Genomic DNA, 26,013 nt, shown 5'->3' on the forward strand with positions numbered 1-26,013 from the left:
ACACATGTATTGAGTCCCATTGTTTTTTAATCCTGTACTACCAGAAATCCCTGAGTGCCAATAAAAAGGGTTTTTCTCACTTATTTAACAGAACTTATTAAAATTCATCTAGCAAATGGTATTACAGAGGGCTTTATTAAACAATTCTTTATTTTGAATGGGAAAAATCCAACTTCATTTGGCTGTTTCTAAATGGCCAAGCAGGCCCAACAATTAGTTATTTCAGTTGGAAGTCACTAACATCTGAATTACTAAAGGACCCATCAGATCCACTGCCTTAGATCCAGCTCTGGTTTCCTTTGCTCACATCTGTCTGGGTACATTTTAAATGCTGTATGCTTTGTTCTGATTTTTACCTCCCAAACGAGAAGTGCTTAACTCTAGGCTGGATTATTCTCATATTCTGTGATGATCAATTTCATAACTAGCCATCAAAAAGCTGTAGAAGAAATCCATGGGGCTGACTTCTACCATCTCCAGTCCATCCCCTCTTGGGGGCACCTAAGCCTAGCAAGGACACAGCAGCCTGAACTGGACACAGACCATGACTCCTCATGAAAGATCTGACCTCACCTCTTCCTTCTTGATTAAAGATCGATGATCCTGCTCTCCTCACTGGAGTCATGAATTCAGGATTCTATAATCCACCATTCAGTACAGGCAACATTCACTTACCACATGCCTGACTCTTTCTAATGGCCCCTGTTCTCCCAAAACTTATAGTTGAATATGAAAGTTACCAAAAAAAAAAAAAATTCAAGAATCAGGAAATACTTGGCTTACTTGTTCAAATTCATTGCTTCTTTTAAATGACTTTAAACTCATGTGTGTTTGAATTTAGCAAACCCTTTGTAAACTTAAAAGGATTTTTTTTCCCTTTACAGTTTCATTAGTAAAAGACTCAGACAGCAAGTGAAAACCAAATGCTTGAATATCAAAAACTGGTCTGGAAGTTAGAACAATCTCCATGCAAGACCATCTCACTACAAGGTGACTAACCTTTTGGACCTGAAAAGCTATCATGCTGTTTCTCTATCTTCTTTTTGAACTAAGGTCATTTATTAATATTTATGCCGCTGCACTTGCAGGCACGGGAGGAGGGAACGTGTTTGCATGCATGTGAGTCCATCTATCCGTCTGTGTGTTCAGGGGGTGGTGATTCAGGCAGGCTTCCCGGGAGATCTGGCTGCTTGCCTTAGACTTTCCCTCACTCCCTGATCATGGAGGAGGCTGTAGGTACTCTAAAATATGTTTTCCCAGCCCTTGTCCATTGCCTGCCACATTATCGAGACAGAAAAAAAGAAGGAAAAAGCAGATGGAGTCAACCTAGGCAAAGACAAAGCAGACAAGTGTCTGAGGGGAGGGAGAACTCTTGAAAAAAATGCTTTTTCCTCGTTTCATCCTCATAGGTGCTGACTTCATAGATGAACTGGAGCCCTGATTTTCTCCATCAGTCTGCACTTTCTTAAACAGGGGCAGTGGGTCCAATTCAGAGGGACTATCTTATTGGGTCAGGAAGATCCCCTGGAGGAGGGCATGGCAACCCACCCCAGTATTCTTTCCTGGAGAATCCCATGGACAGAGGAGCCTGGCGGGGTACAGACAGTGGGGTCACAAAGAGTTGGACATGACTGAGCGACTAACACTTTCACCTTATTGGGACGGTCCAGTGGTTAAGACTCTGCACTTCCACTGGAGGGCGTACGGGTTCTATCCCTGGTCAGGGAACTAAGACCTCACATGACTGTGGACTAAGTTCCCACATATCATGGGGCATGCCCCCCCAACAAAAGACAAAAGGACTGTCTTATTTGCTGTGGACGATGGCAAGGCAGAAGGTCAACAGAAACAGAGGGGCTGGAGAGAGGAACACGGCTCTGTGAATTAATTTTTTAATATTTACAAATGGGGCCTTGAATCTCAGGAGATCTAGGCAACTTGAAAAGATCCCACTGTTCCTCAATTCACTTATCCAGTCAACATGTGCTCAGTAGTGACCATGAACTTGAAGGCACTGTAGGATGCACTAAAGAACCCTTGCCCTCAGAAACCCTGACTTGGTCAGGTGACACAGCCTGGGAGCCAGATGAACTGTCATAGATGGGGGAGGACGGGCAGACCCTCACAGAGGTCAGCTGGCCAAAGTGGGCATGTGCACTTCTGACTGGAAGTCAGAGAGCAAAGGCTTCTAGAAAGTGACAGCAATAAAGGTGGAAGAGCTCCAGGGGTTCCTGCTGGAAATTTAAATTGGTTTCCAGGCTAGAGCACAAGTCCAGAGGAGACATAAGAGATACAGCTGGAAAGGAAGACTGTGGCCAACCCAAGACAGTTCTTCATCCAAGAATAAAGCGTGCAGAATTGATTTAGCGGACGGTAAGTAATGGCAATGAGCTTCCCAGGTGGTGCCAATGGGAAGGAACCCGTCTGCCAACCTGTCTCTGCAGGAGATGTAAGAAGTGGAGGTTTGATCCCTGGCTCGGAAAGACCCCCTGGAGGAGGGCATGGCAGCCCACTCCAGAATTCCTGCCTGGAGAATCCCATGGACAGAGGAGCCTGGCAGACTGCAGTCCATAGTGTTGCAAAGAGTCGGACACGACTGAAGCGACTTCACACACACACACAAGTAACTGTAACACATCTAACATCAGCACCCAGTGCAGAGGTGAGGAGCAGAGGTCAGAGGCAGGGAGGGGGCTGGCTAGCTGCTCCTGCAGCTGCGAGAAATCGGAGTCCTAGGAGAGCAAAGCAGGGGCCGAGAACACTGGTGACAAACTGAAGGTGGACGAGGAGGAGAAAAGGAGTCAAAGATGCTTTCAAGGTAAAAGGGAAGAGATCTCGAATTTAACAATAAGACAGCATCATCTGGAATGCTGATTTAAAATGATGAAAATGTGTCAGTGGGGATCGCAGAAGAGGCTGGTCATTCTGAAGGAATTAGGTGATTAAAGGCACCACCAAGGATCAGTGTGGTGAGGGTCTCTGGGTGCTCAGTCCCCACCCTACCAGGTACTGCAGGGCAGCCTCCCCTTGGAGTAACGTCTGGGAGTCCACCCCTGGGCAGTCCCAGAATGACCCCCGGGACGGAGTGCCCGCTGAAAGGGACTTTCCACAGGTCACCAGTGGTGTCTTTACTGCCACATCCTGTGTTCCCTTCATTCTCAACTCTACTCGCCCTCATATTAACACTTCTGGCCTCTTCCTTCATCTTGAAACTTTCTGCCCCCTTCCCCTTCCGTTCCTGCACACTCACTGTGCCCTTGCCTTTGTTAATGTGCTTTTTTTAAAATCGAAGGATAACTGGTTTACAATATTGCGTTCGTTTCTGCAGTGCAACAGCGTGAATCAGCTGTGTGTGTGCATATATGTCCTCCCTCTGGAACCTCCCTCCCACACCCTATCCCACACCTCCAGGTCATCACAGAGCAATGAGCTGAGCTCCCTGTGCTGTTCAGCAGCTTCCCACTAGTTAGCTATTTCACACGTATGAGTGTATATATGTCAACGCTACTTTCTCAATTCGTCCCACCCTCCCTTCTCCCCCAAGCCAGTGCCCACAAGTCTGTTCTCTAAGTCTGCGTCTCTGCTCTTGCCCTGGAAATAGGTTCATCTGTACCATTTTTTCTAGATTCCACATACATGCATTAGTTAGTTAGTTAGAAATCTGATTTACTTCACTCATGTCCTCTGATGTACCCTAATAAGTGCACACGTTCCTGCAGCTCCAATCTCTCCTTGGGTTGAGGGGAGGTGCATTTTACACTTCTATTATTTAAATCACTACTATATGTCAGTGTCTCCCCAGTACATACACAGAAAGCTCAAATCTGACTTCCACACTGTTCCTTCCTACCTGCCTACTGATGCTTCTGGAGCATCTCACATGGACGTGGCTACAAAGGGACCCATCCCTCATCAATGGGCAAATCATCTCTGATCCCCTTCTCTTTGTCTGGCCTCACATCCAGTTAAATTCTTAGTTTCATTTCCCTTTTGAAGTTTCCCACATTTTATTTTATTAAAGATTTTTTAAATGTAAACCATTCTTAATATCTTTTATTGAATTTGTTACAATATTGCTTCTGTTTTATGTTTTGCTTTGTGGCCACAAGGCATGTGGGATCTCAGCTCCCCAACCAGGGACGGAACCTGCACCCCCTGAACATTGGAAGGCAAAGTCCTAACCACTAGATCACCAGGGAAGTCCTCTCCTCCATTTTAAAAACTGTTTAAATTCTGTCCTAACAGTTTTTTCCCAGGTGGCTTCACAGAGCCTTCCTGGCCCTCGGTCCTTTCTGTGTAGCCATCCTTTCTACCCCTGTGCCATTGTATACAAATTCAGATAAATAATTAATCATGGCCTTACTAAAAGTCACCTTTTACCCCCTAATACATACAACGTTGTTCTCATGGCATCATGCATGGTGCAGTCTCAGCATAACCAACTGGGCTACCACCATCTTCTCCCTCTCCTAGAATTTTATCATCCATTTCTACTGGACGAGCAACTGCTCCTTAAATGGGCCATATGTTTCCATGCTTTTGTGCCTTAACTCTCACTGGTTTCTCAGGTGATGATGCCCTCTGGGCCCTTCTTATCCTGGCAAGATCCTTCCTTTCTCTCTGACCCTATTAATGAGATGTAGCCCTATGGCACTTTCTATACTATTATAGTAAGTAGCATATGTGTTTGTCTCCCAACTTGAAGATAAGAATTGCCGTTTAATCACATTTGTATCCCTACAACCTAATACATGCCTGGAACACAGTTGATGTCCTGGATATATTTAATTAACATGGAGCAGTAGCAGTGAGGATTTATTAAAGCAGTTGCCATAGGGTGCTGCCCCCACAGATAGTGTGTCAAGATAATGGTTCAAAGAGTATCTTTGGAAATACTCACCTGCAGAGCAGGGTGGGGGCGGGGGGGGGTTGATGAGTGCTGGGAAGGAGAATGGAAGGGGGATTCAGCTCTACAGGCAATAGAAAATTCTAAAAACACAGGGAATGAGTCATCAGCCCTCTGGATTTGCTTGCTGCATTTTGTTTTCAATGATTCTCTTGGAATGATCCTCTATAGAATGTGTATGTCTGAAATCTCTGCACTAAAGGAAAAAGCCAGCTAAAAATTAATAGCTAGCCATCTGCCTTGGATGGTACTTGCTATAAGTTTTAAAAATTGACAAGTTAGACTGGTATGCTGATTAAAATTCTCTTTGCTTCCCCAGCTTTGATCCTTATCTGCATATGTTGCATAAAATATTTTATATAACTATAAAAAAGTAAAATTTGACTAGCATAAATAAAAAAAACTTGAGTATTTCCAAAGTCACATTAAAGTAAGTTTTAAGCCTGGGAAATATAAGATAATGCTTCCATCGTGGTAGAAGGTCATCAACTAAGGCATCAAGCTCTTCCTTCCTTTAAATGTTCACTCACGCATCTCTCACATCACTGGTCCCTGACGGGTTTCAATGCATACTGAATGAATGAATGTCTTAGACTATAAGCTTCTGGAGGGCAAGAAAGTGCATCAGTTTATGCTTGAATTGATGAGCATAAGCATCCACCGGGGACTCAGTTATGTTTATTATGGCTTCTCAACAGAGGCAGTCACTATATAAGAAAAAAAAATGGCCTTCCACCTAACTGGAAGTAAAACAAACAAAATTCTCAAAGTTCTTATAAGGGATCTAAGAGGCCAAAAGTTTGAAATCTCTAAGTTTTTAAGGAGGACTTCAGCAATGATGATTCAAGATAGGTAAACATAGCTTTCTTCTACTTTTAATATTAAGAAAACAAAATAAAGCAAAACGAAAGCTTATCCATTCTTACTGAAATTGAATGAATGGATAAAATACTCTTATTTGGAGAGAGACTTTGTTGTAATTTCCCTGTGCAGATAAAGGAATTTGTTGATGAGAAATTCACCCTTACAATTACACATGTTGTGAGATGTCTGTGTTCCAAAGAGACACCTGAATAAAACGTCAATCCACACGACACTCTCTTTATGATGCTCTTACATATTCCTGTTTCTTTAAGAAGTAACTAAAACCAGTTTTCTCCATTTCTGTTTTTTAATTAATGTCTGGCTGTGCCAGGTCTTCGTTGCTGCACGTGGACTTTCTCTAGTTGGGGCAAGTAGGGGCTACTCTAGTTGCGGTGCTTGGGTTTTTCACTGTGGAATGTGGGCTTCTCACTGCAGTGCCTTTTCTTGTTGTGGAGCAAGGGTCTAGAGTGCACAGACCTATCGGGCTACAGGGCAGAACTACAGGGCTCGGCAGCTGCGGCGCATGGGTTTAGTTTCCCTGAAGCATGCGGGGTCTTTCTGGAGCAGGGATTGAACCCATGTCCCCTGCATCGGCAGGCGTATTCTTAACCACTGGGCTACTGGAGAGGCTTCCCCCGCTTCTTAATGATGCCTCAGGCAGCGCTGCAGCACACAGTTGTCTGGGGACTCCCTATTCTTGTGTTTAGACTTCGGGCTCCTTTTTCTCCAGCTCCAATTTGCCTTCTTCGGACCCTTTCTGTTATGGAGACTAATAATAATTCAACAGCTCTGTGAATTACGCTGTGTAAATTATTTAGGGGGCTTAACCTGTGTGCTTCTTGATCGAAGGGGCTATTTCTTTCATCTCTGCATTATTAGTGTCTAGCAAGCGCTCGACACTAGCAGGATTGAACTTGATATTTCTTAATGTGTAAATGAACACTTTACATTAATAAATCACCTCTAACTTCTCCTAGTATCAAGAAGAGGAATGAATAAGGAACAAAGAAAAGATTTACTGAGGAGTCTCATTCTTGTTCTAACATCTGACTGACAAAGCAAAGTTTCTGTCTACCACTGGCAAACATCATGAAGTTGGAGTGAATCATTTCACCCCCTGGAATGCCCCTGCCGGGGACTAACACTTAGGCTTCTATTGCAAAGGGTTATGATGTTGTAAATCTCCATCTTAAACTAGGTACTGCATAAGTTATTTCCTGAAGATCAAAATTTTAATAAGCAGAGGTGAAGAAACCGGTATCAAGAATGGCCAGCCTGCTGTGTCCAGAGCACTGGAAGCCCCAGTTGCCTGTTCTGAGCAGACACATTAGCCCTGTGACTCTGGGTCAAGCAGTTCCCCCAGCCCTGACCCTGCATCCTCATTTAAAAAATAGACTATATATTATATAACAAAGAATAATGTCTTGTCTTGCTTGTTGCTGGGAGAGGAAAATTAAAGAGATTAAAGTTCTATGTTAACTCTGATGTTTCATTTAAATGTAAAGCCCAGGGCTTCCTTGGTGGTCCAGTGGTTAAGAATCGGCCTACCAATGCAGGAGACATGAGTCTGATCCCTGGTCCAGAAAGATCCCACATGGCGCAGAGCAACTAAGCCAGTGAATCGCAACTATTGAAGCCTGCGCACCTAGAGTCCCTTTTCTGCAACAAGAGAAGTCATCACAATGAGAAGCCTGCACAATGCATCAGAGAGAAGGCCCCCACCTCCCACAACTAGAGAAAACCCTCACACAGCAACAAAGACCCGTGCAGTTATAGATAAATAAACACTTCTAAAAGTGGTAAAGAGACCATTAAAAACCTTTTTAAATATAAATGCAAAGTCAACAAAATAATCACAGATAGCATGCGGACCTACAAATCTCAACTTCATGCAATGCTCCAACCTCTGTATCAGGCAGGAAGGTGAATACTGGAAGCGGAAATTTTAAAACTGAAGGAGAAACCAGTTCAAACTTTAGGTGAATGTGTAAGGAGGAAAGACAAAAATTCCTCAATGTTACAAAGTCAAGTTCATGGTGGAAGGGGGCTGTGGGGGACATCAGTGTTCCAGGAGTATGAAAGGGAAGTGGTTCACATTCCAGTCTTATAATTTATAAAAACACTATACAGGCTATTTTAAGAAAGTTCAGACGCAGTCAATACAGAAATAATTCACTGCTTCTTTCCACGTTTTCAAGAGACAAACTTGAGTACAGGCAGGAGTCTTAGGCTAGTTCAGTGGAGGGGACCAAGGCAGCTGATCCCCTGACATCCAGCAAGAACACTTGCCCTCAAAAGACATGGAGGCACCACTGAACTTTCTAAACCCTAGGCTTGGGTCCTGGGAAAAGGGGTCCTTGAGGCAATCCATGAATTTGCAACTGGGTGTTGCTGCTCTATAAACCCTCTTAAATAAGAATCATCCAGAGGAAGGTGGGAAGATTTGGTAGCAAGTCAGAATCAAGAGACAGTCATCACACATTATAAGCTCTTATATAACCACGAAATGATTGTATGGCATATCTTCTAAATAAAAAAGCAGGGAGTTGAAAACTATATGCATAAAAGGCTTATATTAAAATGTGATGAGTTCTTCTTAATTACTTTTGACCTAGAAGTTTAAAGATAACATTGAATGAAGTGTTAATTTTTCAAGAATACATTGATTTTCGGATGGATTAGATTATGCTTTCTGAACAGAAATGGTAATTCCCCGGCATGGTGTACCTATCACATATTCCAGGTGATTTCTGGTCAAATCAACCAAGTTTTAACTGGTGGAAAAGGGATTCAGAGAAACAGCAGAAAATAGAAATGCTTGTTTGAAACCTATCGATTTTGAGGTAATGTATCCTATGCATTTTAAACTTCTGAAGAGGATGGTTCCAAATGTTGGCAGTGACAAATTCAAATATATCTAATACATTTGCCTATCTCTGTTTTTGAGCTTCCAGAATTACTTTTGGTAAATGATATAGTCATCTTTATTTATAAGATTATAATTAAATACATTTATAAGATTTATATAATCTTAAGAGATGCTGAATAGTGACTCTATTGTGACCAGTTAATTCCAAAGTGAAACAATTTCCTGTATTCATAATTATCTTTTTAAGATTAGAGTGATGGTTCTTTTTTTTCTCTTAACTGAAATTTTTGATTCCTTTTTTGAAATAAAATAGGCTCTTCATTATTTACAAGCTTATTTTTTTCTGAGTTGCAAAAATTCTCTTCCTTTTTTTTTCTTTTGGCCCTATATTATCAATGGGAGGCCCCTGTTCAGTCCTGGCTGCCATGATTAGACAGACAGAAGCACGAAGACACTTCTGCATCTGTAGTGGAAACCTGAGCTGCAGACAATAACTGCTCCTGGTGTCAGGAGCCGGTCCTTGGACACGCGCACAAGAATCTGACCTGCCCACTACCTTCTGTGACCTATGGAGACAAGAAGCAGAGAGCAAAGAAATTCTTGCCCAAGCCTAAGAGCTTCTAACTGCCTACAGCTCTTAAAAACACCACCCCCAAAGGTAACAACGAAAAGTTAATAGCAATAAGTGCATACTGATTCCCTTAAAACATCTGTGATACTAAGAGATGTAAGACTTTGGCTAATCTCTCTTTCTCATTATTAGATACTTCCCCCTCAGCCACACCTGATATTTTTTAAGTAATTTTTGAATTTTTGATTTTTTGGTCTCACCCCACTACATGTGGAATCTTAGTTCACTAACCAGGGATCGAACCCAAGACTCCTGCAAAAGAGGAACAGAGTCTTAATCACTGAACCACCAGGGAAGTCCCATACCCCATGGTGTATACTAAGAGGAAGGAGAGAGGAAAGATTAAGTAAAACTGTGCAGAATCAAAGTGGATTGGATAGGGCAGAAATATTGCTTTTTAATATAGACTTTTTTTTAGTGGTATTGATAACGTTCCAACTAATGTGAGGCCTGTTTCTCCTTCACAGCTTTTCATGATTGTACTAAATAGCCACAATTTTAGGGAAAACAGGCTGGCTAGGCCCATCACCTCCTCTTCCTTCCTGCTCTGTTGGACTTCATCCTACAGCCCAGGTGGGTCTGATTGGCAAAAATGAGGACTGCTCTTTGATCAGTCCTCCAAAGGGCTCCACTGTAACCTGTCAGTTGATTAATAATAAGCTACCGCCCCCGCAGGGAGCTTTAACCAGCAGCTTTTCTGTCATCACCCCACCATTCTTGGAGTCTACATCTGCAGGTAGGTGGCATCTACCCGGAATGGAGAGCCTTTCTCCCGTATCAGTTTCCAGAGAAGAGGTGGTCTTCAGATACAAATTCTCTCTTCTGCCGGGGCACTGGTTCTCTGAAAGCATAGAACCTCCTCATTGTGAGGAGGCAGAAAAGGAGACTGCCACTCTCCTCTGCTCACTGCCACACTCCACAGTGCCAGGGTTACCAGGGTTAAAGATGGACACTGCTGCTCGGAGGCAAGCAGGGAGGCAGAGAGGAAGTCATCTTTGTTATGCCAATAGATGAAGACCAGCAGGCCTCGTCTTCCACCCTTTCCAGTCCAGAGTCAGTGACTCCCCATGCTTCTCTCTCCTTTTGCTACCCACACACAATCCAGGGGTTCTTAAACTTAGGTGAACATCAGAATAACCTGGAAGGCTTGTGAGAACCCAGACTGCTGAGCCCCAGTTCAGGGGATGGTGATGCTGCTGGCCCAGGAACCACACTCCAGAAACCACTTCCTTACCTGTCTGTCCTCCTAAATCTGGGACCGGGATCACCTGATCAGAACTGCCTGGAATACTGCTTAAAACAGGCTTTTGTCCTTGTCAGAATCTAGAGAGTTTGGGGGTAAGAATCGCAAACTCTAGACCAAGTTCCCAAATGACTCTCAAGAACTTTAAACTTTCAAGTCTCATCACCTTACTCTTTAGCAAAGTCTGACATCAGTGTTCTGTGCAGTCTAGGTGAGCTTACATCATGATAAGGCAGGAGCTCTGAGTCCATCGGAAAATAGGTGAGGCACACTCGCCCCACCTCAAGGGCCAGCTGTGTTGTGAGATGCCGTAGCCATGCTATGGGGAGGGGACAAAGTGAAAAGAATGTCTTGGAGGACCTTCCAGGGAAGAGTGTGCGTGCATACGAAGTCGCTTCAGTCGTATCTGACTCTTTGCAACCCTATGGACTGTGGCACGCAGCAAAGCCCCCAGGGAAAACACCTCTCAGAGAACCAAGGTGGGCCACATGGTCCAGCTCTCCAGCCAAGTGAGTCCCTTCTTCTAAGACTCACTTCAGAAGCTTCAGTTTTAATTAGGAAAAAAAGATTACAGCATCTCCACTTTCAAACAGGGAGGCTGTAACTCACACTGGGCAGTCGTGCCTGAGGGAGGTCCTGTAGCCCCAGCCTAGAGATCTTTTCACATCCCTCTGGGACCACACCGCTGAGTGTAAGAAGGCCTCAGTGTAGACCCTGAAGGTCTTGGTCTCTATATATAAGAGCTTCCCTGCCTGCCTTTGTGAAATCAGGTGACAATCAGTCTGATGTATGTATCATTTAATAATTCACATTCAACAGTTTAGAGCACTTAGTAAATAATTACCCACCATTGTGAAATAGATCTTCTACCTCAGACGCAGACAGACAAACTAATTCATGTCAGCTTAAGGCCAAAGAAGGGCAGGGTAGAGCTGAGGCACTCATCCTGTGAGTCCACATCCTGCTCCAACACCAGCAAGACAGACTAGAGCCCAAGACAGACAAGACCCAGGTCCAGTCACTGCAGTTACTGGGGCCCCAGCGAAAGTGTGCTGATCAAGAGGCAGCGAACACAAACAGCAGCCTCCTCAGCAGCCAGTCACAAGTGGGACAGAAGCTTTAATGGGGGTTTCTGGAGTCGGGGGCTCTGAGCCTAAAATATATATTTATATATATTTTTTGTTTTTCTTGCACAGAAATGATGCAAGTTGGGAGCGTACTCCTATTTGTGGGCAAGTCTGGGTTTTCAGAATCTTTCATTAAGTTTTCCTGAACCCGATGTTTTTTCTTACAGCCAACATGCTGCTGCTGCTGCTAAGTCGCTTCAGTCGTGTCCGACTCTGTGCAACTCCACAGACAGCAGCCCACCAGGCTCCCCCGTCCCTGGGATTCTCCAGGCAAGAACACTGAAGTGGGTTGCCATTTCCTTCTCCAATGCGTGAAAGTGAAACGTGAAAGCGAGGTCGCTCAGTTGTGTCCAACTGAGTGACCCCATGGACTGCAGCACACCAGGCTCCTCCATCCATGGGATTTTCTAGGCAAGAGTACTGGAGTGGTTTGCCATAGACTCTGGCAAATCTGTTCCCCCAGCTTACCATGCTCTAAAATTATAAACCGGAATCTGCACTCCGCTGAAACCTCACGCTCTGGGCTTTCACACACCCTCTGCTCAGCATGCATCACAAGCACAGCGGTCGCCCCGGGCTCCTCGGCGGCCTTACCTGAGCTGGTGGATGCTGGGGATTTGCTGCGTCGGGAAGGCCCTGGGCTCTTGGTGGCGCTTCTGCGGGACGATGAAGCTATTTTGGTGTAGGAAGTGGACTTCACCACTCGACATTCTGGGGAGAGAAGAAAGGCCGCACGTCAGTAGAGGAGCACGGTGCGCACCGTTTGAAATGTACAATAGACTGGAAAGCAGAAATAGACGGCCCTCCTTGGCCACACGTGCTTCCTTCCAGCCCAGCGCACGTCTGTGACAACAGAACCAAGACGACGACCAGAAAGGGCACAGCGGACGTCTCAGACATCGAGCTAAATGCAGCTGCCCCTCTGTATTCACGGGGATTTGGTTCCAGAACCACCTGCCCTGAACCACCACCACCAGTGGTTGCTCTCGTCTGGCCAGGTGGCCCTGCAGGAGAATCCCATTTCTTAAACAAAGACAGACAAGAGCATATGAACATATTAGCATAAATTCAAAGGTAGACACAAGCAAGAAACAATATCAGAAGACATGATCAGAACCACCATATGAATAATGTCTGAGAGTGTGTCTCGAGGTTTTAGTTCACAAAACGGGACTTCCCTCATAGTTCAGAGGCTAAGACTTCCCACTCCCAATGCAGGGGACCCAGGCTCACTCCCTGGTCAAGGAACTAAATCCCACATGTTACAACTAAGACCCAGCACAGCCAAAAAAAACCCAAACACACACACACACACACACACACACATATGCACACACAGAGACACTTAAAAAAATACATACAGTATGATTCTTTAAGTGTTAGTCACTCATCTATGTCAACTCTTTGCGACCCCATGCACTGTAGCCCACTAGGCTCCTCTGTTCATGGGATTTTCCAGGCAAGAATAACGGAGTGGGTTGCCATGCCCTCCCTTCTAGGGGATCTTCCCGACTGAGGAATTGAACATGGGTCTCCACTGCGGGCAGATTCTTTACTGTCTGAGCCACCAGAGAAAGTCACATAATTCACAAAACAGATCTTTGCACCATGTGACAGGGACATCCACTTGGCTCAAGGTTCTTGTCCACACCACTGACAACACCTCCTGGAGTTTGCCCCAGCCTACATGGGTAAACAGTGGAAACAGTGTCAGAATTTATTTTTTTGGGCTCCAAAATCACTGAGGATGCTGACTGCAGTCATGAAATTAAAAGACGCTTACTCCTTGGAAAGAAAGTTATGACCAACCTAGATAGCATATTAAAAAGCAGAGACATTACTTTGTCAACCAAGGTCTGTCTAGTCAAGTCTATGGTTTTTCCCGTGGTCATGTATGGATGTGACAGTTGGACTGTGAAGAAAGTTGAGTGCAGAAGAATTGATGCTTTTGAACTGTGGTGTTGGAGAAGACTCTTGAGAGTCCCTTGGACTGCAAGGAGATCCAACCAGTCCATTCTAAAGGAGACCAGTCCTGGGTGTTCATTGGAAGGACTGATGCTAAAGCTGAAACTCCAATACTTTGGCCACCTCATGCGAAGAGCTGACTCACTGGAAAAGACTCTGATGCTGGGAAAGGTTGGGGGTGGGAAGAGAAGGGGACGACAGAGGATGAGATGGCTGGATGGCATCACCAACTTGATGGACATGAGTTTGAGTGAACTCCGTGAGTTGGTGATGGACAGGGAGGGCTGGCGTGCTGTGATTCATGGGGTTGCAAAGAGTCGGACACGACTGAGCTGAACTGACTGACAGACATTGGTCTGGCCTCTCAGAAGTACATCAGGAACAAGACTGGACAGAATGCTGCCTGTCCACCGGCATGCCTCCAGTGACATTTTTACCAAGTGTTCGCTCCATGCCAGGCGGTGAGCTCTTCAGGCCTGGTGGAGAACACACGTGATTTTGAAACCAGAAACACCGGCCACCTGGCAGTGCACCATGGAATCTTTTAACCAGGGAGGGCTAGTTTTTCTTTTGTGGGCCTCATATTTGAAAAATATTGGCTTATGAAACAAACTGCGCAAAATAATAATACATTTCTCACTGTAAACCAAAGCCAGGACTATGAGGAGGGTAGGGTGACCAGGACTTTTTTCCTAGGTCGTGAACGTTTAGAGGTCACATAAATTTAAAATAATAATTTAAAAAAGCCCGGCGTCTAGTTAGCAGGGATGAATGGTTAAAATAGAAAGCTACCAGATGGTACACGCTGGTAATAACACCCATCTGTGAGCCGCGAAGTGAATTAAAAAGTTGATTTTGGGGTCTGTTGCATGCTGTTTGCCACAGGTGCCAGAAATTGCTAGTTCTGGGCTCCACCTACCAGCTAGGGTTCTGGAGCAGCATAATAGAACCGCTGTTACCACACTAAGTTGACATGTTTCCAGCCACCAGAAAGAAACTGGGTATTTTTGTCAGGCGGCTCAGTCTTACCAGAGCTCATGGAGGCGTTCTATTTGATTTTCAGAGTACTGAAAAAACCTTGTGGACTCATGCCATGCTTCTACAGCTTCTCTTGAACTCATTTTTCACCATATTATTAATCTATCAAAAGGATTAATTTATTCAATTTGCCTCCCCATCCCCAACACCCTTGGAGGTGGTTTAGTCGCTAAGTTGTGTCTGACTCTTGCAACCCCATGGACTGAAGCCCACCAGGCTCCTCTGTCCATGGGATTCTCCAGGCAAGAGTACTAGGTGGGTTGCCATTTCCTTCTCCAGGGGATCTTCCAGACCCAGGGATCGAACCCGGGTCTTCTGCACTGCAGGCAGATTCTTTACCGACTGGGCTACCAGGCGTACCACCTAGTCCTGGCATATTTAAAAGCACATACGAGCCACTCAATAAATACTGGCCCTCGTTGTTACTTATGTTGTTACCGCCTGTGTGAACTCTTAACTATTACTCGCTAGAATGATCCAACCTCTCATTTCACAGATAAGCCAAATGAGACTCCAAGGGGCTAAATGATCTGCAATGGAATCCCAGCCTCTCGGATCCTCACAACCCCTGGGTAGCCTGTTCCATTATGAGTAAAGGCTGGAAAATGAACAGTGACCATGGACGGGGCAGATGGACAAGTGGGTGATGGTGGATAATGGGAAGGAAGGCAAGCAACCCAGTCTCATAAGCATTAAATCAAAATTTAAATACTAAAGCTGCAAGTCTATCAAGATGCTTACTGCATCATAAAAAAAAAAAAATAAGGAACTCTCTTTCAAAAATGGAATTATAGGAAATAATCGTTTGGGAGATCATGAAGTCCAAAAGATAATTACAAATCTCATGACACTTGCCTTCAGGATACGAGTGAAGCTTCCTGAGTCATACAGGGAGATTAGCATAATCCTGAAAGGCTAGGGCTGAATAACAGAAAGCAGACACTCAACAATGATAGTAACTGCATCCCCCCACCCCCGCCATCACCCAGGGTCAAAATAAAACCAACTGAAGACACTCGCAGCACCGCCATAAATTAGAGAGAAAAGAAAAAATACAAAGGACTCCAATCATCTTTCCCATTACAGTTTAGATTTTAATTACTTTAAATGGAAGTGGTATTTTATGATGGTGAAAGATGTCGTGGAGAAGGACAAATGCTTCATTACTTTGGAGAGAATGCCAAAATCTCTGTCAGCTTAAAAGCACAATTTAGAAAGCTTGTGAATAATACGAGCTAAATGGCCAGTAAAGTACAAAACCTTATTTGTTCTCACGAAGGCCATTTTCACAGTGTCTGGCAAGGAAGCAAATAGCACCCTCCCCTCTCTGCTGGGGTCATTTGCCTTTGGGGTCAGTCACTTCATTTCTGATATTTTTGGCATCTTCCTATTAAGAGGGATGCATTTCCTTTGGCTGTGGGGACACTTCTTGAGGAGGATGAGATTGAAGGGCTGTAGGTGAGCCACTTGAAAGAAGCTTCAGGACAGTGATTTCTCTTGCCACTGATGGTCACACCTTACCCAAGTACAGAATATCAGATGAAATACGTTAACTGGGTCTCTATGACTGGATCTCCCATAGCAAGCAAGTAAGCAAGCAAAGTCTGATTAAATCTCTGCTTCAGAAAGTCCCTATAATCATAGCTCTGTGAGGGGGAGAATAGCATTCTCCATATGGTCTGTACTAATGTTAGCTTTACAGATGTTCTCATAATTTGGTAAGAGAGAAGTTAGGACGTTTCCCACCTTCATCCTGGACCCCAACTCATGAAACAGGTGCTCTGTGATGGCCAGATTTAGCCAGCCAGGATGTGAATGCAGAGGGAGGAAACTGGAGAAGGAATACACCCTTTGGCCCCGTTCCCAGCGGCATGAGAACCCGCCCCCCCAATTAGAGCAGATTCTCCCCCAACTCAGAAATCATTGGGAAGTGTAGGCTGATGTGTCATGAAAGGTACTAGAGAACAGGAACAATTCCAGAACTCCGCCACTGGCATCAGCAGCTCACCTGAGCTCACAGAGCCGAGACGTTCATGCACTCAGCAGAGCCTGGCAGTATCTTTTGGAGAATCTTAAAGGACAAGGTGATGGCCCCTCAATGCCTAGGCAGCTTTAGTGACACGCTGCAAGCTGGCTAGAGAATATCCTCTAAACAAGAGATTTCTTTACTCCTCTAATCTCTCTGTAAAGCCAGCAGAATAAAATCACCGTCAGGCAGAGACCTCTCAGTGATCACTACTCTAAATTCAGTTGTTCTGAGCTGCTCATGAGATGGGCATGTTTGTCTAGAAGCATCTGTTACCAGCAGTAGATGCTCTGTGCTTTCTTGTCCATCCTGATAACAAAGACAGGCTCCCCGCAAACTTGGAAAAGGTACAAAGCTTCCAAATGGAACAGTATAGCTCAGGTGGTAAAGAATCCACCTGCAATGCAGGAGACCCCGCTTCGATTCCTGGGTCGGGAAGATCCCCTGGAGAAGGAAACGGCTACCCACTCCAGTAGTCTATACAGTCCATGGGGTCACAAAGAGTCGGACAGGACTGAGTGACTTTCACTTTCTTTTACTTCCTCTCTGTGGCTACGTGCCAGAGAGTCAGGGAGCCCATTTAGTTCTAGAAACTTTTGACAAATATGGCACAAGTTCAGTGACCAAAAGAGAAAACCTCCAATTCGGGCTGTCTAACTGTCCAACAAAAGTACCTCTTACATGTTCAGATGCTCTGGGTTGGAATGACCCATCTGAGAATACCACGGTTATAAATGGTTACCCATTCAAAGCTGTCCTCAATTCATGAATATCCTTCTCTCCTGTCTTGGTGAGGGGCTGACCAGCGTCTTTCTGGTGCACCTCCAGTGCCTGGGGTATTCATCACCTTCTGGCTCAGCCTTCTGGCTGCTGAAGCTCTTATCATCCTGCTTAGCCTCCAGCTTTCAGTGTGGATGAGCTGGAAGACCATTCCTGGTGTGACTGACAGCTCAAGTTTACTTCCTATAGAACATAATGATTTTCACACTTCAGGGCAGTCTTTCAGGATAATTCAAATGTTGGCTCCTAGGAACTCCCTGGTGGTCCAATGGTTAGGACTCCACAGGGTTTAGGTTCAATCCCTGGTAGGGGAACTAAGATCCTGAAAGCCTTGTGGCAAAGCAAAAAACAAACAAGCAAAAAAATTCCACAAAAGTAGGCTCCTGCAGGAAGGGCCGGTCTGCTGCATTTCCCTGGTGGGGACGAAGGCTCTGAGGACTGGGGCCCATTCTCTTTTTTCTGCACCACTTAGGTTCAGAGTCAGTTCTGACACTGCAGTGAAAACTCCCATTCCTACTGATGGTGGGGTTTGGAATCAGCGTTCCAAAGCTCCAAATGCAGCAGGTCTTGGCATAAAAGCAGTGGAGACAGAAACACCCTAAACCATAGTTATTAGAAAAACTAAAATCTGTAGCAGATTGGACTGGAAGCAAAGGTGCCGGCTGGAGTGGCTTCACTGGAGAATAAAATCCCAGAAACTGAGATTTTTTTAAAGCACCTTCTAAAAATATATCCCTATGTCTAAACCCAGCACCTAGACTGGCCCACCACAACGCTCAGAACTCCCAGCTCAGAATGGCAGTGGCACACACGTGTTCCTGCGTGATGTTGCATGGCTGCTGGCTGTGAAACTAACAGGAATCAGCTCTGGAGCACCTGCTAGCTAGGTGCAGACCCTTCCATAACATCTGGAGGAGGCTTTCTCGTGCTGGCATGCTCTGTCCTGACATCTCAGGAGTCACCTCTCAGATCTACTGTTTTAATTTTGTGAGCAATTCTCTTCCCCAAATACTTTTTTTCTCCTGAGAGTCAAATAAAAAGTAAATTTCCCCGCATAACAGCTGAGTGTAATCTGGTGCTCTGGGAGACTGCCTGGTGGCCCAGGTTCCTGCTGTCTCGTCTGTCACCCGAGTTCTTCTCCGCATAGTACCAGCCCGCTCATCGTACCATCTTCAAGTTTCAGCCCTGGGGAAAAGAGAAAAAGAGGAAGTCTTCCGAAAACTAGACAGGAAAGGCTGCCGTGTGCCTCACTGCACCAGATATTTCCTTCCTGATGCGAATCTGGGTCTTTCCTTTTGCCCACACCAGCTGTGCTGCTCAGCACCAGGCGCTGGTGGACTCCCTGCTCTCCACCCACTAGAAGCCGGCAGCATCTCCCTGGTTGTGATGACCAGAACATGTCTCCACACGTTGCCACAGCCCCTGGTTGAGAACCACTTCTGGATCTCTCCACTAGCGATGTTCCCAACGGTCTTCAATAAATTCTTCAATTCTTCCTTGAGGGTGTTAATGAAGCCATCACCAACCACCTGCCCAGGGGCCTAAACAATGCACTTTGCACTGTCTTTCCATAGATTGGGCCAGCACGACCATGCCCTCCTCTAGGGGATCTTCTCGACCTAGGGATCAAACCTGCATCTCCTATGTCTTCTGCATTGGCAGGAGGTTTCTTTACCACTAGCGCCACCTGGGAAGCCCCAAAACAATGCATTCTGCACATTCTTTCTGTAGATTTGGCCAACATGGATTCATAGTTCGGGTATCTGTGGATCCACTGCGGCGAAGATAACGTGACTGGCAATGTTGTAAGTCTTCCAGTTGATTGTTAAAATCAGATCAGCATGCACTGCTTTGCCGTCTCTGAGAACACAGTGACATGGGACCCTGAAACACTCGTGGCTTCTTAATTGAGTTTGGAAAATGGAAGAAATCTGAAATCAACGTGCTACAGAGCCACCACACTCACGTCGAAGGTTCTAGAAAAGAACCCTGGCCTTGCTTCCTCCTCTTTCTGGTGGCTCCAGGCATTCCCTGGCTCATGGCCGCATCACGGAGACCTCTGCCCACATCTCCACATGGACTTCCCCTCAGTGTGTCTGTGTCAAAACCTTCTGCCTCCTTCTTAGGCTGGTATTTGTGACGGCATGACAGGTTTGCCTGGATGATCCAAGATAATCTCATCTCAAGATCCTTCACTTAATTATATCTGCAGAGAAGCTTTTTCTAAGATAGGGAACATTTCAGTCAGTCAGTCAGTTCAGTTGCTCAGTTGTATCTGACTCTTGCAACCCGATGGACTGCAGCATGCCAGGCCTCCTGTCCATCACCAACTCCCTGAGATTGCTCAAACTCATGTCCATTGAGTCGGTAATGCCATAAAACCATCTCATCCTCTCTCGTCCCCTTCTCCTCTTGCCTTCAATCTTTCCCAGCATCAGGGTCTTTTCCAAGGAGTCAGTTCTTCGCATCAGGTGGCCAAAGTACTGGAGTTTCAGTTTCAGCATCAGTCCTTCCAATGAATATTCAGGACTGATTTCCTTTAGGATGGACTGGTTGGATCTCCTTGCAGTCCAAGGGACTCTCAGGAGTCTCCTCCAACACCACAGTTCAAAAGTATCAATTCTTTGGTGCTCAGCTTTCTTTATGGTCCATTTACTAGGGACCATAAAGAAAGGGAACACTTACAACTTGACATTCTTGGGTGGTCATTCAAACTACTACAGTGTGTGTGATGCAACTTTAGGACAAACCTTTCTTGAAAATTTTTGTCAGGATTCTGCGGTTACTCCCCTGCCTAAAGCCCTTCTAGGACTCATTGCTGCTCTTTGAGAACATGCGGAGCACAGTCTGTAATGTCCCTGCCCACCTCTGCTCCTCTCTCCTCCTTCCTCCGTACACACTATTGCAGTTTCTGACAAACTAAGTATCTTCCTGCCTCTAGCCTTTCAGTTCAGTTCAATTCAGTTCAGTAGTTCAGTCCTGTCCAACTCTTTGCGACCCCATGAATCACAGCAGGCCAGGCCTCCCTGTCCATCACCAACTCCCGGAGTTCACTCAAACTCATGTCCATCGAGTCGGTGATGCCATCCAGCCATCTCATTCTCTGTCGTCCCCTTCTCCTCCCGCCCTCACCTTGGGGCTAATTGGTGAGGAAGGGTGGTGGCTTGGACCCGGACACAGGTAACAGAACGGACGGAAGAGAAGGGCCTGACAGACAGTGTGAGGTCCCGCCCACACAGCTTACGGGAGGTCCCAGTGGAGATGGTGGGGGGAGTGGGTAGGACAGCCCTGCTCACACGATCTTTGTCAGGTGCGCTTCTGTGCTTCTGAGACCTATGGATTGGTCCGCACGACGTAGTGGCTTCACGTGCTGAAGGCAGGAGAGACCAGGAGTTTACCAAGGCCCATGGTCCCCCTTCAGGATAAAGGATAGACTTTCCCACTCTAAATATGTAGAACCCTTGTCCTTCTTTTGACCAACTGAAATAGAATCACTGGAGATGGGACCTGAAGCATTAAAAAGAAAAAAAAAAAAAAATCCCCAGGTGATCCCAAAAGAATCAGTCCACAGACCAGAAACTTCTTGCCACTCTCTGGCCCACAGATAAGAAAATCACTAAAAAAAATCCAGAGGCTCAGCATTTGAAGTACTTGTGCATGTGGCATTTGGAACAAAGGATTAAACTAAGAGTCTGAGGAGAGAGATTAGCAGGATAAATTAGCTTTAAAAAAATAAAAAATATCTATCCTACTTAGATCTGGTCCCAACTCAAATTTTCAAAAACAACAAACTGTCGCCCTGAGGCTCAGCTGAAAGCAGACTTTGGAAGAAGAACCACAGTTCACATTCATTAACAACTCATAACCACCTGGTTATCATTAGTTACAAGACGGAAATGATCTGGAAGATAGGTAAGAAACAGATAAATTACCTAAGGACAAAAATGAAGAAAAAAGTGAGTTACAAATTTCTCTGAGAGAAAAACAAACAAAAAAAGCATGGAAGTGTAAATCGACATAAAATTTCATAGCTCTGTTCTGTAGAGTAAGGCTCCTTTTATGCCTGACTTTATCCCATTCCTGCAGAAATAAGTGTACATCTTTGGTCCAGTGGCTCCAGCCCAGGCCCAAATGGTTCAGGGGTCTGGAGGTCTCCATGGGGCTCCCTGAGAAAGGGAAAGGTGTAGAGTTACAGGGCAGCCCGCGGTGATGATGCTGATAACACTAGGTGTGCCATTCACAATGGGTGAGGTTCTGTTCTCAACTGTCCTGTGCCGCCTTATTGAGATCAGGACAAGCCATAGCTTAGATGGGGTCTACTCTCCGCCCATCAAAACAGAGTCACAGGCTCTGTGCTGTCCGAGAGTTTAGGCCATCTTGTTTAGGGACGTTCTCTAGCATCTCGTGGAGAAGGCAGTGGCAACCCACTCCAGTATTCTTGTCTGGAGAATCCCAGGGATGGGGGAGCCTGGTGGGCTGCCGTCTATGGGGTCGCACAAGGTCGGACACGACTGAAGCAACTTAGCAGCAGCATCTTGTGCTGATGTGGTCCATGGACCAGCAGCCTCAACACAGCCTGAGAGCTTGTAGAATCTCAGGTCCCACTCCAGACCTACTGACTCAGAAGGTGCATTTTATCAGTGTTCCTAGAAATCTGGACTAAATCACATTAAAGCTTGAGAAGCACCACTCTAGAACTATAGAGGGATGCTCTATTCTGATCAAAGGGAGCATGTGAAAACAATAACAGGTTCCCAGGATCCAGTCCCTAGAGATTCTATCTCAAAGGCCAGGCATCTGCATCTTGAACAAGCGCCTCAGATGATTATGACTCTTACACTCAAAGGGTAACTTAAGAAACAGGCCATACATGGTAGCAGCAGCAAGAAAGTAATTAAATAACAGACACAGTCCAGCATCTTCCTGAGGGGGCAGTATTGTACTGTATCACTTGGGGGTCACTGTTGAACACACAACCTTCCAAACCCCTTCCCCAGATGTTTTGATGCAATAACTCTGGATGAGGATCTGGGAATTTCTATTTCTAATTAGTACCCTGGGTAGCACTTAAAGAGATTTAGGTGCACTGCTCTAGTGGGAAATATCCATGGTACAACTGAGAAGGGCACCGTGTGAGGCGAGCCTGTCCTGGCCAGTTCATCACCTGTCACTTAAAGCAGAAGAACTAGGTTCTTCGTGGGGGGAAGGGCTCATATACCAAAGAAGTTTCCATAAAGTCATATACACGCATGCGTGCATGCTCAGTCGTGTCCAACTCTTTGCAACCCCATGGATCACAGCCCACCAGACTCCTCTCTCCATGGAATTCTCCAGGCAAGAATACTGGAGTGAGTTGCCATTTCCTGCTCCAGGGGATCTTCCCAACCCAGGGATCAAACCTGCATCTCTTGTGTTGGCAGGTGGATTCTTTACCGCTGAGCCACCTGGGAAGTCCAGAAAGTCATCTACCCTCATGTAAATGTTCTGTGGGGTGGACATCAAGCTTAACTGGGAACAGAGATTTTTCACCAGGAAGAAGTTCCTGCATTTGAGGAATAATGAGCTAAGTCTCTTCCTGAGAAAAGACACTCAAACCTATGTCAACATGAGGTAAATGGTACTTAGGGGTCACCTCTCTTTCATGTCTTGAGGCAAAGTAGATTTGAGAAGATAATTCTCCACACAAAATCATCTTTGAGTCTGCACTGTCATCTCAAGGAGAAAAAATTTTTTAAAAATCAACAGAGAAACCAAGGGGAAAAAAGTCTTAACTAGAAGAACAGGGATAAAGATTCAGACTCTGGTGCATAAGAAAGTAATCAGGCAGAATGACTGTCATGAGAAATGACAAGCTGAAGTTACATGGTTACAAAGGGACTCATGATACTCAAGAATAATGATTCAAATCTACTTCTGTGCAAAGTCTCACTGGGAAAGAGGGTTTTCATTCAAGGAACAGGGACAATCACAGAAGTTGACAAAACTCAGCTGCTTCAGGGAAGAAACAGGTAACAGAAACACGTGCATTTCACAGAGCACAAAAAATCAGAACATAAAGAAAAGCTGCTAGATAATAAATGCTGTGTGTGTGTGTTAGTCACTCAGTCGTGTCCAACTCTTTGCGACCCTATGGACTGTAGTCCGCCAGGCTCCTCTCTCCATGAAATTCTCCAGGCAAGAATACTGGAGTGGGTTGCCATTTCCTTCTCCGGGATAATAAAAGTTTACTAGGTTCTTAAGAAAGCTCTTATTTCCTTCCAAGGAAATAGTTAGAAGCATGGCAGTCAATGGTTTTCCCACAATGGTTTAGATATTGTTCTAACCATCAGCAGGCTTTAGAATGAATGGCTTCTTAGGGGTATCACTGAAGTACCTACCCCAAAGAAACAAAAGCTCTTAGTAAAAGTTCCCCATCGGTACCACACAAGCAACACTTCTCTGCTAAAAGTGTTCTAAGAGTGCCATCAGGGAGACTCACCAAAGAAATTAAATTAAGTGCTGCATAGAAATTCATTTTCTGGGAATCAGTTATGCCTATGGGTATCCAGGGCACTCTGAAGATCAGCAGCATGAGAGACTCCAGGACACAGGGATGAAATATATTCTTTCCATCTTTTCATAATCGGTACAGAAAATAGACACTGCCCACAACAGGGCAACTTTTATAGTCTGTCAATAGATTTTTGACTGTTCCACGGCTTCAGGGAAAATAGCAAGTCTGTTTATTTCATTGAGAGATTAAATAGGATAAAAACAAAGCTCAGAGACAAAGTTTCACAAGTTTAACAGAAATATGAGATATGTTTCCAGGTGCTCCACTTTCTAGGGTCATCAACATAGTCTAAGCTTCTCTGGGGCCACCCCCCCCCACCCCTGCAATCCTTACTGAGGAGGCAACTGTGTTTGCAGCTGAATGGCAACTCCCCTACCATTTAGCTTGCAACGCAGGTGCAGAGAAGAAATGTTCTGTTGCTTCTGTTTTTGACAAAGTGAAGAGCTTGCTTCAGGAGATAAACCCTGCTCTTCTACAGTTAACAATCACGTAGGGGACACGCTTGTCAAATACAGCTAAGACGGCTACATGTTAAAGGCCTGGGGGACATTCCAGGTTGTCCAAGTGCCACAGTGTTTGAATGAGCAAGTAGATGGGGCGAACACCCGAAAATGGAGGAACCAACATGACATGGGCATTCCTGGTGACTTTCTCAGCTGTTGCTGGCCCTGAACTTTTAAGCAGCTCACATGAGTCTTTGAATTTAGGATGGAACCATTAAAACAAGAGGACAACCAGACAAGATATTTGCCATAGTTTTTGTGACCCACTGGATTTCTGGCTGCGTGTTCTGGGTTGTTCACAGATCACAAAGGATGCTGTATTCACTTCTCAAACCTTCCCTTTCACCTTGTTTCATGTGAGTCAATGTCCAGGAGGAAGAAGTGGTATGGGGAGAATGATAAGGAAATGGGAGAGGATCTGGGAAGAGGGAGCCACTAATAACAGTTTTCAACCAAGATTGCCAGTTTCTTTGGTGGCTCAGAGGTTAAAGCGTCTGCCTCCAATGCGGGAGACCCGGGTTCGATCCCTGGGTCGGGAAGATCCCCTGGAAAAGGAAATGGTAACCCACTCCAGTATTCTTGCCTGGAGAATCCCATGGACGGAGAAGCCCGTAGGCTACAGTCCACAGGGTCGCAAAGAGTCGGACATGACCGAGCGACTGAAGGGAACTATGCAAACCTGAGGAAGACTGTTATCTAGGAGCTCATCTCGGTATGCATAGCTTAATCCCTGATGTCTTACAGCGCAGACATTTGTTTAGGACAGAGTTACAAGAACTCAAGAGCTTCTTGATGAAAGTGAAAGAGGAGAGTAAAAAAAATGACATAAAACTCAACATTCAAAAAGCTAAGACCATGGCATCCAGTCCCATCACTTCATGGCAAACAGATGGGGAATCAATGGAAACAGTGGCAGACTTTATTTTGGGGGGCTCCAAAATCACTGCAGATGGTGACTGCAGCCATGAAATTAAAAGACGCTTGCTCCTTGGAAGAAAAGCTATGAGCAACCAAGACAGCATATTAAAAAGCAGAGACATTACTTTGCCGACAAAGGTTCATCTAGTCAAGGCTATGGTTTTTACAGTACTTGTGTGTGGATGTGAGAGTTGGACCATAAAGAAAGCTGAGTGCTGAAGAATGGATGCTTTTGAACTGTGGTGCTGGAGGAGACTCTTGAAAGTCCCTTGGACTGCAAGGAGATCCAACCAGTCCATCCTAAAGGAAATCAGTCCTGAATATTCATTGGAAGGACTGATGCTGAAGCTGAAGCTCCAATACCTTGGCCACCTGATGCAAAGAACCGACTCCTTGGAAAAGACCCTGATGCTGGGAAAGATTAAAAGCAAGAGAAGGGGACGAGAGAGGATGAGATGGTTGGATAGCATCACCGACTCATTGGACATGAGTTTAAGAAAGCTCCAGGAGTTGGTGATGGACAGGGAAGCCTGGCGTGCTGCAGTCCATGGGGTCGCAAAGAGGCAACATGACTGAGCAACTGAACTGAC

At 45.3% G+C, this 26,013-nt stretch overlaps 1 protein-coding gene across 3 annotated transcripts in view; it reads right to left on the reverse strand.

The window, feature by feature from the left end:
* The window catches only part of DCLK1 (doublecortin like kinase 1), a 366,070-nt gene that overhangs the window by 91,029 nt on the left and 249,028 nt on the right, over positions 1 to 26,013 (reverse strand). For all 3 annotated transcript variants that reach the window (XM_055426249.2, XM_055426248.2, XM_088842724.1), the window contains exon 5: positions 12,235 to 12,351. In XM_055426249.2, coding sequence (XP_055282224.1) covers positions 12,235 to 12,351 — 117 coding nt within the window. The remainder of the gene's footprint in view (positions 1 to 12,234; positions 12,352 to 26,013) is intronic.

Source organism: Moschus berezovskii, chromosome 13, assembly GCF_049115385.1.
Source record: "Moschus berezovskii isolate FMDL1 chromosome 13, NW_MosBer_1.0, whole genome shotgun sequence".
Classification (NCBI taxonomy): domain Eukaryota; kingdom Metazoa; phylum Chordata; class Mammalia; order Artiodactyla; family Moschidae; genus Moschus; species Moschus berezovskii.